Source organism: Falco punctatus, assembly GCF_963210335.1.
Source record: "Falco punctatus genome assembly, chromosome: Z".
NCBI lineage: Eukaryota > Metazoa > Chordata > Aves > Falconiformes > Falconidae > Falco > Falco punctatus.
Window position 1 is genome coordinate 41354104 of NC_137586.1, and position 14861 is coordinate 41368964.

The 14861-nt window shown below is 37.6% G+C and overlaps 1 protein-coding gene across 2 annotated transcripts in view; it reads right to left on the reverse strand.

The window, feature by feature from the left end:
* LOC308056329 (guanine nucleotide-binding protein G(q) subunit alpha) overlaps nucleotides 1–14861 on the reverse strand; it is a 133324-nt gene that overhangs the window by 82121 nt on the left and 36342 nt on the right. For both annotated transcript variants that reach the window (XM_080371522.1, XM_080371521.1), the window contains one exon: nucleotides 5839–6023. In XM_080371522.1, the coding sequence (XP_080227648.1) occupies nucleotides 5839–6023 (185 nt within the window). The remainder of the gene's footprint in view (nucleotides 1–5838; nucleotides 6024–14861) is intronic.

The window sequence follows — 14861 nt, forward strand, 5'->3', positions numbered from 1 at the left end:
AGCACCCACAAACTCTTACACATGATAGGAACTAAGGCCATGGAGAGATATGTGAGAGTTAGAAAAATGTTAGGAAGGATTAAAAGCAACTCTTGGTTGTTACTGCCCCTCCAACCCAATATTAAGGTCCCTTTTGCCATGCTTGAGACTGTTCACAGAAATAACCTGCCCACAATAAATTATTTTCCTACCTACCCAGTATCTTAACTCCACCATAACACTAAAAAAAGGACAGTCAAGATCTATACACTTTTTTTTGCCAAAGCTAAAGGATGCAACCACAGCCCTGATTGTTATAAAGGTATTAGAAAAAACATTAACACATAACACAACTGATGTCATGCTTAGATTTGCCTTTGCCAACCTCCTCTTCCAGAAGCAAAACACTGCACTCTTGCCTCATGCCTCACCTGTATGCAATCACCCAAAGTGAATACAATGTCGACATGGGCCCACAGTCTGAAAACAAGCAGGCATGTGACTGGATTGATGCAGGCTGAATATGTATCAACTCCTCCTGTGCAGACTTTATACCAACTTTAATCAAAGAGAAAAAAAGAGCAAAATAACCTTTCAGAAAAAGTAAAGAATGGATGTGATGGAAGGAATTATGTGAATACCTCTACCAGGCAATACATCTTATAATACAAAACAAATTACACTTGAGAAAAAAAGGGGGGGGTGTGCTACGTTTTTTTAAAACAACACTTTCGCTGAACATGAATTAGTATGTTTTCTAAGCCAAAGCTGAATTTTATTTTAAGAAAAAGAATTATTGCATCTCAGATGCTGTAACTTTTACCACATAGGAAGTACAAACTGAACAGACTGACAAAACATGCAGAAAACTTTGGTCCATTTTAGCTGAAGTTTTCTTAATCCATTGCAGCAAACCTTATTTCAAGGCAAGGCATGAGAAGAGTAAATGATGGAGACTGACAAGAAGACAAGACAGACAACTGGTGAGAAGCTGGGATCTAGTTAGGATTGCCGAAGTGCTCATGAAGGGCTCTTGATGAAGTGCTCAGGAGGAAATTTTTCACGGCTTTACTGGAGCCCCTAAAGCTCACTGGTCAATGTTTTCACAGGAGGAAACATGGCTATCAAGGAGACGGGTTTTACCTCACATTATGGCTCCTGAAAAGAATACGCTATCCTCAGTTGCTGTATCTCAATACATGTTGTTAGAAGACAGTGGTATTTTAAATCTAGCTATAGTCTCTTGCATGTTGGCTGGCTCTGCAGTGATCTATTTCTTGCCAAAATAATGCATCTGGAACTTCCTGGTATTAGAAGCATTTAACTCTTTAATCTCTTTTTCTTGTAACCTTTGTTAAGCCCTCTGTTCCAGGTTTTGAGATGCTGCAGAATACTGCTTATGCAGATGACACCATTCAGGTTTCTCCATCTGCTTGAAGAGCTGCTTGATTATCCCTGCTCCAAACTAGTACTTTGTTCACCATCCCAAGAACATCATTCTTGCTTTAAAAAAAACCCAAACAAACCAGCAAAACCTAAAAGCATACCTCGCTAAAAGGCCAGCAATTCCTCTTATTCTGCATCATTTGACACTCAATACCCTCTCAGTGTTTGCACACTGCTGTTCTGGATTCAGTCCTTCATACTCTTCATATATTAGGTGAGGTGTCTGCAGAAGGCTCTTTCTTCCCATCTAGGTTTGTTCAGTATCAAATTTCACCCAAGAGATCCAGAACACTAACACCCTCAACTGCTCTTCCAAGATAAAAATTTATACAGGCTCACTCCATACCTGCTCCTGTTGTCCTGCTTCTGTCTGTATTTGCTCCAGTGGATTTGTCTGACTTATTACAAATGAGCTAACAAGGTAAACATGGACTTGAAGATAATGCCAGTAAGATTTTGGACTCTGAAAGCATTTCCCATATCTGCTTATTTTTACTGCAAAATATTCCCCAAAGGAAACAGGCATAAATACAGAAACAAGTTCCACAGAAAGCGATCTTAGAAACTTAACAGCAGATGTCTATTGTACAATAAAACTAGCTTTTATGTTTTCAGCCTCTTTAAAAACTTTCTTTTAGCCTTTTCTATTACCGTTACGCACATCAGTTATCTTGTTATGAATATTTAAGAAGTCTCACAGGAAATTATGGGCATGGGATTCAAGTAAGATTTCCTGCCTGTAATCATCATGGAGCGACACCTTCCTGATACTGTTGCTCGCTAGAGCAGAGAGGCGACTGTCTTTTGGAAGTTACACTGAAAGGGAACAGTCTGGGGCAACAGTGGAAGTCAGTGTTTAGTACAGTAATAATTTATTTGTTTAGTATAGTAATAGATTGGGGGGGGGGGGGGGGGGGCAGGGGGAAGCCACCCATGCGTACTCCCCACCTTCAGCAATATTGGACATGGGGGGGAAAAAAAAGCATAGAAAAGGAGAAATGGACACTACATTATCTTAAGGAAAGGCTTCTAAGCCATTCTGAAGAACACTGAAGATGTGAGAATTTAGAAGATTAAAATGAACAGTCGTCTTATTTCAGTATTTGAAAGGAATGACAGAAGCATGGATACACAGCTCAGCTTTCCAAAAAGACAAATTATAAAAAACATAAACCTGTATTTTAGGGTTTTTTTAAATGTGCATTTGGATTACCTGTGGTTGCACATGAGTTAGCACTGTACACTCACAAAATTCTGCAAAACCAGACAAATTTGAGAATTGCTTGTAAACATTTTTATAAAAACTAAGGCTTTCCCATATTTCATAAAATACTTCTTACCCTAAAATTCAAGAGCCACACGAAAACTTAACAACTTCTCGTTAAAAAATAAGTAACGGAAGCACAAGAACATTTACCCGAAAGGAAACTAAAACCCAGTCCATAAGCCACCATTTCCTATGACAAATTCCTAAGAGAAGAGATCACCCTCACCCATTATCTTAAACCTCAGTAGAGCTCATATTCTGAAGTTTAACACAAAAAAGAAATGTCTTTCATGTTATAATGCTCTATCATCGGTTCTGAGATACTGCATTCTAAACACTATAGTTACACTTCTCAGTTGACTTTCACTACACTGACAATAAATCTTTCAGAACAGCCTAGATTATTATAATATAGGACAACACATTTCAGTCTTTGCCTCTTTGGTTATGTTGGTGACTGTGAAGCCAACACATTCCACAAGAACTTGCTAAACTTCAAACTTGCCTCTTGCTACAGTGATTATATTAAAACAACCCCAACTAAATGTGATATTGTACACCACACAAAGATTGCAACTAGCCTACTTAACTATTTTTTTTCTATGACAGCAGTTCAAATTCCATAGCAGAGATTTGAAACACACCAATTTTGATAACTCCTAATTAAAGGCAAGAAAATTGGTACAGTAAGAAAAAAACATTTCAACAGTAGCACTTGAGAGTATCGCAGAACATGAAGAATTTGACTAAAGCAGCCACTTTTCTTTAGGCCGAGCCACATCAATACCAGCTTGAACTGCAGTTTTCTAAACTATTGTGCAAAAAACAACTACTGTGCTAAAAATACGCTGCTACTCAAACTTCGAAATATTCTCTCCAGAGATAGGACTTCCTGATAGGAGATTCAAATTAATAGGAAGTGCCCTTCCTGTGTTTTCTAGACTGCTAGGCTAATGAGTTTGTTTTCAACTGCCTTTAAAAAAAAGGAGCACATTAACCAATTGATTGGTGTTCACTGCTTTAAAGTGACCTTGTATACAAAGTACAAATGTAGCAGGCCACAATCTTCTCTATTCTGGTGTGATGTTGCAGCAAGTTTGGTTTCCCATGTATTTTAGAAGGAATTTGTACAGGAATTGCCTTGAGACCCTGTCAGCTGGTGATTCCATTTTGCTCTGCCTGTAGCCCTATTATAAACTGAATGGGAATGCTTGTGAAGGTGCTGAGCACAAAGACAGACTTCTACCTTTAGGAAAGTGATTTCTGTGTAGACAAAGTGAACAGCTCTGGCCATGCATATACATGTGTATGAAAACCTAACCAACTCACTGCAACTATATAAAAACAGTATATAAATTCAGCACTCATAGTAACTATGGAAAACTACAGAACACACACTCCATAGTACAATACAAGGAAAAAAAATGCCTGGTTTATGATTAGGACTTCCAGATCCTATGGCAAAGTGCCAATCAGTACCAATTTTGAAGAAAAATGATTGTGCTTCACCATCAACTGACTTTTCAGGTCATTATGCTGTATGCTTTGAGCACAGCAAAAACATGGAGCCAAAAGCCTGAAATACACATAGAAATGCAGTTTTCTTTTTAATACTAATTACACATTTTATTTTGATTCATGAGGGATGAGGGGAAACTAGACAGCTCCAGTATGCAGTCAGACTAGGAAGTTCAACAGTCTCTTTTACCAATTAAGACAATTTTTTCAATTTTTTTCCATGTACACAAAAAACCCCACCCACCAATACAAAAGGTTAACAATATGGATTTTAACCTACAGGATCCTCTTGACTTCCCACTGCATAAATCCAGGCTCCTACAAGACTCTGGCTATTGTAACATTACATCACCAACAAAGGGATGATCAACTGCAATGACTCTGGCAGATGCAAATTGGGAAAGAACTCTTCTTTAACCTGGTAATAAGCTTTATCTTTCCTACTTCTAAATTAGATATCTTAAAACACATACAGCAGTTCAATTCCAATAATTAAACTTCATAAATGTAGACACAAAAGATTTTCATCTTAATACAAGTTTATTTCATCCTGTCTTCCCCAGTTAATGGCAGCTTACTTCTTTACCATAGATGTCCTTGCTCTTTAATAGTTTCTGATATTTAAAAAAAATATTGGAGTAAAAGAACTTTTGAGTAATCTATTAGAGAAAGTATTATTTCCATCCAGAATTACTGAATTGTTGTATTCATCCAGGATTACTAAATTATCATTACTCTTCCACAATCTTGAAAGAAAGGTAAGCTCTCCACTTGTGAGAGATCTTAAACCCCCCATCTGACAACGTTACTGATACTGGCTCAACAGTAAAAATCACAGCAAGTTCTCAGGAACTGTTATCAAAGTTGTTCCACTCCTGTGATAAGAAGTGGGAGATACAGCTATGTAATCCTGTGCCTTACCATGTATTCAAGTAAATATTACACATTTTGCTCTCCTTCATGGAATGTTTAAATTATTTTCCTTACCTTTCTTTTAAAATGTAAATACAAAAAAAAAAAAAACAAACCCAAAACATTGCAAAGAAGTCAGGCTAGTCGGAGATGAACCTTCCAAACATTTCAAATGTATTTTGTCCTCTTAAATTTCAATAACAGCATCATTCTTAGAGGAATCTGACTGTTCTAAGGTCTTGCTTCAAGAATTTTATTTCCCAGTATGTTCACACACAAACAGGTATCCCCACCTATTTTTCTAATAATTTGAATTTTTTCCACACGTAATGTTAATGGCAAACCTTAAGCAGTAAGGTTCTGCCACAGATCAGATGAATGGTTTAACTGTGCTCTGGCCAAAGCATGGCCTGGCTGGAAAAGACAAGGGGTAACTGAAGTCACAGTCAAATAGCAGCCTGCCATTAAATCTCTGCCCTGTGACAAAACCCCTCAGGCACCTCGTTAAGAGCAGCTCTCTCTTGTTAAAAGCAGCAACTTTGTGTTGTCAAAGTAGCAAAAAGGGCAGAGAACTAGCTAAAGGCAGGACTGAAGATGCCCTTTTCTTCTAAGCTTTGAGTATAATTTGTGTGATGTAATTTTTTAGAGACCTTCAGTAGGTTTCCTAAAATAAAAAGAGGAAAAGCTTCAGTTTCAAAAATAAACAAAAATCTCACCTTGTTATGTTCATACTTGTATGGGATTTTGAGGGTATCCATGGCTCTGATCATGGCCTGCATTGCTGTAAATATATTCTGGTACACCAGTTTTGTAAAGCCCCTTTTGTCTTCATCAGAGTAACCTGATCCATGAATGATTCTCATCTGCTTGATAAACGTGCTTTTGCCACTCTCTCCTGTGCCTGCAAGACAAGTAAGAAGGACACGCTTTAGCCAATGGATACAAACATGACTTTTTTTGCACAGTGCTGACAGCTTGTTTAGTGCAGGGTTGAACAGTGCCAAGGGCTGTTTGCAAGGTAACTACAAGGACCGGTTCAGTGTCTAACAGCAGCATCAGTAGCAACTGAAGAACCACTGAATTAAAACTTGTAATTTTGATTTAATAACTAAATTACTGAATAAAACTAAAGTAAAAAATATACATATATGACTGCATATTTAAAAAACTTCCATTATTGAAGGTGTAACTGTCCAAAACATCTAACTTCAGGTAATCACTATGAGATGTTTTATCACAAAAATTCAGGAAGAAAGAAAAAACTTCAAATTCCTTGGCCAACCTTCAGGACATTATGATAGGACGTGTACAACCAATAGATATGTTTGTGTTTTGGTCTCGTTTTTTAGTGGTTTTCTTTTTAAAAGCAAGTAGTGTAACAATTTCAGCCCTGCAAACCTTAACCTCAGAATCATGTGATATGCCTTAATTAAAATTTGGTTCATATCCATTAATGGGCAGTCATTCCTTCCTTCCTTTAAATTTCTTCCCATCTTTGTATTAAAACTAGTTTGTTAATAAGCATTTCTGACTATTTGTGAATGTAAAGTTAAGATCTTGTTGGAAATTTCACACAGGATACATCTCACAAGACTTTTCCTTCTCCAATTCAGTGAGCTCATCCTCTGTGACTAGAAGATCTTACCTATATTATTCCTTTGTTTGCTTAAGAGGAGTTGAAATTTAGAATGAGCAGTTGCACAGCCACACAAACCCTGCATTCACTCAGCAATTCAGCCCTGCAGGAAACAAACACATGCACCAGAGTGCATTGCTCAGTGCTTGCTGCGCTTTTCTACCCTTCAGACTGGGTTTTATTTTAATAATTTCTGTAAAGCTTTCATGCCTTATACCATAATACTCATGTCCCAAGATGAAGGCAGCCTCATGCCCCTTTAGCTAATGTTTAGGTATCTTATCAGAGAAGTGTGCTTCACAGCAGTGCAGTGCAAGGTGAAAGGAGCGACCCATAACCATTTCAGAGATACCACACTCGGCAAAAATCTAAGCTGGAAGCCTCTAAAAGCTTTTGTCTTTACCACAAGCATCATTTTGAAATCTTCAGTCCCATTTCCCGCACACATAAAACAAACTTCTAACATAAGCCTTCCTTACATACACATTCCCAGAAAATCAAGCACACTGTTACATACCAATCAATTTTACTTTCTCTGGGGAGAAAGCGATTATTATTGCAATGAAGAATGTGCTCTCATGCTGAAACGTGAGACCAAGCCTGCTTGACCCTCTGCCATCACAGGGATCCTCAGCCTGTGCTGTGGTCAGGGGTGCAGCCCTAGGTGCACAAGCCACCTCTGCAGGGCACTGCCTAGCCACCAGGCTCAACTTGCCACACACAACATGACAAATTCATGCTAACCAGGCACAGATCTTTGTGGAAAGGGTGATACAGTACAGACCACCCTGGGTCAATGAAATCTGTCTCTCTTCCAGTTCACCACAATCAGAGGTAAGATCTTTACACTTCTGCAATCCACCAGTGTGCCAACCTACCAAACTTTCCTTAAGACTGCAGAAAATTACAAGCCTTGACAATACAGAACTATTACACTGTCAAAAATAATTCAGGCTACCTTTAAGACCACCAGAGTTTTTCTCTTTTTCTGAAACCTACGAAACAGTCATGTCCTTATATATGAAGTGCTATACCACACATTTTTTAGCAATTCTGTAATATTGTCCAGCTTTTCTGCAAGTTATGTCACACATTTAATACAAAAATATGAACAACATGAACCTATAAAGCACAGAATGGTATATGACACGTCTTTTTGACACAATTAACTCTTTTACTAAAGATACTGCTTTAACGCATAAAGCAATCATTTCCACCAAACACCTCTGAATCAGTGGAATACAAAGTGACTTCCAGTTTTGGTCCTGACGCTTCCCTACTAGGGAATCCAGATTCCTTCCAAATCCCCAAATGCAAACTTAGCATCAAGATAGGAAGAACACATTTGGATTATCTGCTATGTTTTAAAGACAAAAGCTTATAATTCTTTTAAATCTTTGCTGGGAGTGTAGGTAGCAATTGATACCACACATGATAATCACACGCAAGAAAACACGGTGGTAAAGCAATCTGCATCATGTTAGAAGACAGTATTTCAGATTATTTACACCTTGAAAGTGAGTCTACAAAAACTGCAGTAGGTAGGAAAACAAAATTAAAATCCAAAGGAGAATCTAAAACTTAAGTCTGCATCTTATTCAGCTTTGTGGTTCTGTAATTGGGTGTTACCATACTAAGACTGTCAGCCAAAGACCAGTAACAAATTATACTTGGAGATCTAAAGATATAGATACACACACTGTAATTTAATGTATTTTTTCAATACATATGTATATGAAAAATATATACTGTATATACATATAAAGTATGTATAACTACCCATACATATATGAAAATGGTACCTCTCTCTCTTTTTTAAAGCCATCTCAAAGTTTCCTTCAGTCTGCCCCACGTCAACACTTAAAACTACGTGCCTGCCCAAAGACTAACTTTCTGGTTAAGCCCACAGCAACAGTGAGAAATTTCTAGTCCTCCTTAACTGCATGGTGTGTCACATGCACAGGGGGCACAGCCTAAAAACTACCCTGTTGAAAAAGGAAATAATGTAAAATTTACAGCACAAAATTCAAAAAACCAGGATAAAAGAATATGAATGACACAAGAATATTAAAATTTACAGGGCTGCCCAAAAATTACCAAGAAGTGAAAATGTTCATTTTCAGCACAACATGCAGGAACTCACAAAAACTTCACATTGATAGTTCCTCTTAGATTGTTATGATCAAGGGCAAAAGGTAAATATTTTTATATTGTTGCTGACAAGGAAAGTATACAAAGAAATTTCAAGTATGGCTTTTTTTTTTTTTTTAAACAGTGGCATCAAATCTTTCAGAAAAAAAAATCCTGTTTATGTGAAAACTGCGTTATAATGACAGAACACCACTTAGAGGTATGATTTGTTCACATACTTCTCCCTAAACTAAAATAACTGGAAAGAAAACAAGCAATGTTATTTACTATCAGAGAAACAGGGGAGAATTTGGCATAATGAATTACCAGGGTTTAGCTAAGCAAAGCTGCCAACATTACAGCATTATTCTTGGTGGGGATGGGATTTTAAACTATCACTGTTACAGCACTAAGTCAAACCTAGATTTTATTATTTCAATGTATTTTTTGGCTTTTAAAATTCCATAACTGGCATTACAAGATCAAGATGTTGACTGATACAACACCAACCATGCTTTCTACAGCCTCATCCATTACAGAGCAAGTTAAGAAATACAACCTGGTAACACATGCCTAAAATTTTCCCTATCACCATAATAAACAAAAAGAACACTGGGTAACAGGCTGAACAGGACTCCTGAGTTGGCCTGTTTCACCTGGTAAAAAGAAGAAAATCTGGAAGCGGATAAAAAGAAATCTACATGTCCCGAGAGGTTCTGAATACCTTACAGTTTCTGATAACCACTCTTTCTACCACCCTCATCTCAGGAATACCCCTAGCTGATGTAAGGAGAAAGCAAAGGTGAAATGGTAACAGAGTGGATCAGCACAATGGACCAAGAGGGATGAAACTATAGTGAAATCAATCTTCTGCTGGCACATGTAAATTAGTCCAAGACTTTTATCAGTTCTCTGAAGCCAGACAAGTAATACCTTCTTGCTTGTCAGAAGACAGCTGAAGTCCACACAAAATACCTGTAATGATAAAAATAAAAATACCACCAGCCTCCTTCTTCATCTTTTAAAAACAGTGACTTTCCAAAAAGGATCTCATGATCCTAAAATAACCCTTGGGTGGCACTTCAGAGAGAAGTCAATGGTGTGAATGGAAAAAAAATAACTTCCTGGTTTCAAGCACACACTATGGTTGGTTATTTGACATTTTTCAAATTTCTTTCCAGATTAAAAACAATCCAAGTGATGAATGAAAGAATTAACTGTCTTCTAAAAACAGTGAAGAACTCTCACAAATAGTAATGAATTCCCATTCACGTGCAGCACAGAGGATTATCAAAACTTTTAGAACCTTAGCATCTTACTACCTGGAAAACCTCTGAAGACCTTCCCAAAATTTTTTTCTTCAAATGGTAATAGCAACAAATACCATCATCAAGAATTTTACAACCAGAGATCTGGAAGTCCCCCTAGCAGTAATATCTCCAAAAGCAGAACCAGGAAGGAAGTCAGGTTGCTTAAATGCAGCAGTAATCCCTTAACTTGCATGCTGGCACACACATACATACATACATACCATGCATAATTTGTTGTATTATTACTGTTATTCCTGATGCACAGCCTGCAAAACTGAAACTACAAAATATTGAAACACATATTCTTTGTCCTGTGAAACTTACAGTGAAACTTAAAACCTGGTTAATTTTAAATAGATGACAATACAGCTACTAGCAGAGTGGCTTCAAAACTCATGTGTGGCTGACAAGGAAGACATAGGAGACTAATTCAAAAACAAGACTAGAAGCCCTGGCTAACACACTTTTCTTTCACATGAGTGTGCAACACATACCTGTACTTATTTTCATGTTTCTCTGTGTTGTAATTTAAATAAATCCAAATATTGTATCCTCAGTGATAAATACCAGTCTTGTTTTAAAACTAAATTAAAGATGCAGCTCTTTAAGCAAAATCCACACTGGCATCTGTTAAGAAAAGAAATGCTGCTAAACTATGCCTGACTCTGTTTTTATTCCTAAGTTTGATCTATGAAAGGGGGGGTGGGGTGGGGTGGGGGGCAGCGGCGGCGAAGTGGTATATTTTATTATTTGAATTGTCATATTTAAACTAGATAGAAAATGACATTCTTAATATGTAAGAGGAAAAAAAAGCCATAAAAATCCACTACCCTGTTAGTCACTGTCCACGTATATTTACTAAGAACTGTTAAATCAACAGTGTGTACATTAGCAGAAGGCAGGCTTTTAGGTTGGGACTTGGTAGCAGAAAGAAGCCTAGAGGTACATGGAAAGAGTGGAGTCAACATGCTGCGCGGGCTGCGCACAGCCTGACACTTCTATGGGCTGACCATTTTTCTACTTTCACTGTTACTATACCTACACTGTTTCATCAAGCATTTACACAGAAACAGCAGACTGCTGTGCAGTGCTTCACAGATTTAAAGAGAAGTGCAGAAATCAACCTCATCAGGTATCAAGTAGCAGAGTAAGTCCTGTGAGGAGTAAGAGCTAAACCAGTAATAGGTGACACCAGAACAAAAATATTTTATTTCAACTATAAAGTTATATTTCACTTGGAATAAAGTTTTATGTCCTCTCTGCTAGTACTAATTCAGCTATAGAGAAAACACAAAATACGGTTTCTTTTGTTGCTGTTCCAGTGGTGGAATGCAGCAGGATCACATTTCTGCTGAAACTGAGTATGGCCCTATATGAAAACACGAAAACAGCAGAATTCAGGCTTTGGACTGAACTGGCTTTGTCGGTGCCAAAATATCCAAACCATATTACAGAATGCATGAGATCATCCTGGGAGCTGAAGCAAAGGAGCCAGTCTGTCCCACCACTTGGAACAGAAGTTTTCAGGCTTGCAGCTGAAGGCCACTGTCAGGAGGGATGTCAGGCTGGTAAGAGTCTGCAGGAGAACTCCTCAAGGTGGATGCAAAGCTCCCCAGCTCACCCCATAACACCCACATGTTCTGGATGCAAGTTCTGGAGCAGAATTAGAGTATTTCTTCTCCATCAAAAGAAGGCAGCGAGGCTAATGAAACAAGCAGGGTCCTAAACAAACAGCTCTGTCCATCTGATGTGATCAAGCACCTACACAGACAAGTTCCTCATCATGATGCCTCACAAATGGACTATCTGTAGATAGATAAATAGGACAAATCTCTAGAGCCTTGACCATCACCTCTGTCAACAGTGGACACAACTCAAGAGCTGTCCATCAGCTTCAAGCTGGTACAGCTATTGCCTAGCACTCCTTTCTAACTGAGGACTCCCAGCACTCCATGCAACTTTTTCTCCATTGCTAAAAAAATATTACCTCCATGACATACTGTATCGCTGTATCACATCTGTTACTTAAGTACCAACCTATACCTGCAACCATTTTATACAATTATAAATCTATTTTTGGAATTTACCATGTTCAACATCTTGGTCATAAAAACTGAGGTATAACACCACAGAATTTAAATGATGACTCATCCAGAGCTGTGAGTAGAATTTCTATGAGGAAACATTATAAGCCCTGATAATTAATATAGTAGGCCTATTTATATTTTCCATAAAATGAACAGTAGAACCATAGTATCTTCCTTCTGTGATTATCAAACACCTTAATTAATGTTAATAGATTACACATCACAAGTCATTTGATGTCAGGAAACATTTTCGGTGGTGTTTCAGTCAGACCAATGGGAAAGCCTATAAAACAGGAAAGCATCTGAAGTTTCAAGCAAGGTAACGTAACAAGCCAGAAAGGGAGCTAAGGTCTCCTGACATCTGTTCCTACACCAACAGCACACCACTTTGAATTTATGTTAAAAGCTGAATAGAATAACTACAAAAAGTCAAGTTAGGAGAGAACTCAAGGGATGGCCTTTGAGATTTAACAAAGCACAGGTTTAAATTAAGAGCCAATAATAAAAAACGTGGGAGAGGTGTACATACTGTTCTATTGCCAAGTGTTTGCTCCACTGACAGAATCTTTTTCATTTAAAATCACTACATAATCACCTTCTTAATGATTTTGTTCACAATCCACATCTGCATATTCCACTTGCTTTCAAAAAAGGAAGTTTATTATAATAATTTTGCCATTCACTAAATTACCTCCTCTGTATCACTTTAGTGATTTATAAACATCTAGTTAAGATGACTATAAATATTCTATGAAAGAAAATACAATTCATGAATGACTCGTCTAACAACAAAAAGAGCCTGGCAAGGTAAGTAAAGATTCCTTCCAAAGAAAGCCAAAGAAAGGACAAGTAGAATTTTATGAATATAGCTCAGTAAGTGGAGAATTACCTCAAGTAAGTTACATGAAACATCTACATCAATCTAGAGTGAATTGTTTCAAGAACAGTCTTGAATGTCCTAAAAGTTTATGAAAAACTAAGCATGTTATCCGTTACAAAGTATTACTACAGCTATCACATCTTTTCCTTACCTAGACTATAAAAACTGTATCAACCGTCTTTAAGAATGACTTTTCCCCTCTCATTTACTATGATATGTATAAATATCATATTGTACTCATGAACTTCTCTGCAGCAGATTGTGGGAGCTGACTCTCTCACTTCCTTAAAAAAGGGAAAGAAAATGTTCCATTATGTATACAGTTAGTCTGAATGCTTCCTAGGGCAAAGAAATCCTCTTACAAATTTAATCTGGTTGTGTTTGAGCAGATAATAACTGTCGCTCTGGTACAGCCATTAAACTCAAAGAAATAAAATTAATACTTATCCTCACTATACCACTGACACAATTAAAACAGTTCAAGTGACTACTAAAAGCCTAAGAAAGACACTGAGTTGCCAATAATTGGGAAGATAGAATTAAAATCTAAAATTCAGCTGATGTTCTGCAGCTTCTTAAATGAGTATTAATTCAAGCTTTTTACTGAAACAGAACCTTTCGAACTCCTTCACAAGAAATCCAGTTAATCAAACATAGCTTTGTGCCAGATGATCGAAACTACACTGTATTACTATGCAGCCAGGCACAACTCCATCACTGAAAGTCAGCATCTTCCTCTCTCCACCTTCAATTCTGAAAAAAAGAAACCCAAAACCCAACCGCCCCAAAAAAAACAACCCAAAAGCCAAACCACTATAAAACAAAACACATAGCCCCCCCACAAAAAAACCAACCCCAAAACACCCCCCCCCCAAAAAAAAAATACCCCACCCAACAAAGCAGAAGAACGGCCTTATCTTTTAAGCTATAATCAGATAATTTTCACAATTCTAGAGCTATCTTCTTATGGTTTGGGTATAATTTAGAGGCAAGAAAGCAAGAGAAGATATAAACTCCCTGCCTTTACAGAGGAAAAGTAACTCCTCAAGACTTCACAGAGCCTAGTGAATGGGTTCAGAGGAGGACAGGACCACACCCTGCGTGACCTTCTCCTCCCTCCTCTTGAAAGGATTACACTGAAAAACTAGGGACTCCCTGAAGAGAAACTCTTTGGGAGCAACTTCAACAAATTCTGCCTATAAGAGCTCACCCGTCCAGAAAAAGTGCCACAAACTATGTTTCACCCGCAAAAGCATTTTCTTTATGCTGCTCACAACTCTACCTTACAGCAAACTGTTGAAAATCAGTCCACTGCATGCTGCTCTTCCATAGAAAAAGTATGAACAAAACCAGAAGTGAACACCAGCATTAGTGAAAAATGGTACAATGCAAATTCTTACCTTCCTTGCACAAAGACCAAATCTGTCTTCAGAAACTTGTGCGTAATTAAAAATGGGGTTTTATATCCACATGAGGGCAGAATATAGCATTAGAAAGAAGATTCACTTAAATAGACTCCAAGGCATAAACATGTCGAAGTTTGTGCTGCTCACTGTTCCCAAAGATGTGTGGTTTTCACCTAAGTGACAAGCCTGATATAAAAATCCAGGTAGATAAACCAATATCCTCTTCACCCAACATAAAAATCCAGGTAGATAAACCAATATCCTCTTCACCCAACCTTTTGTTTTCTCTT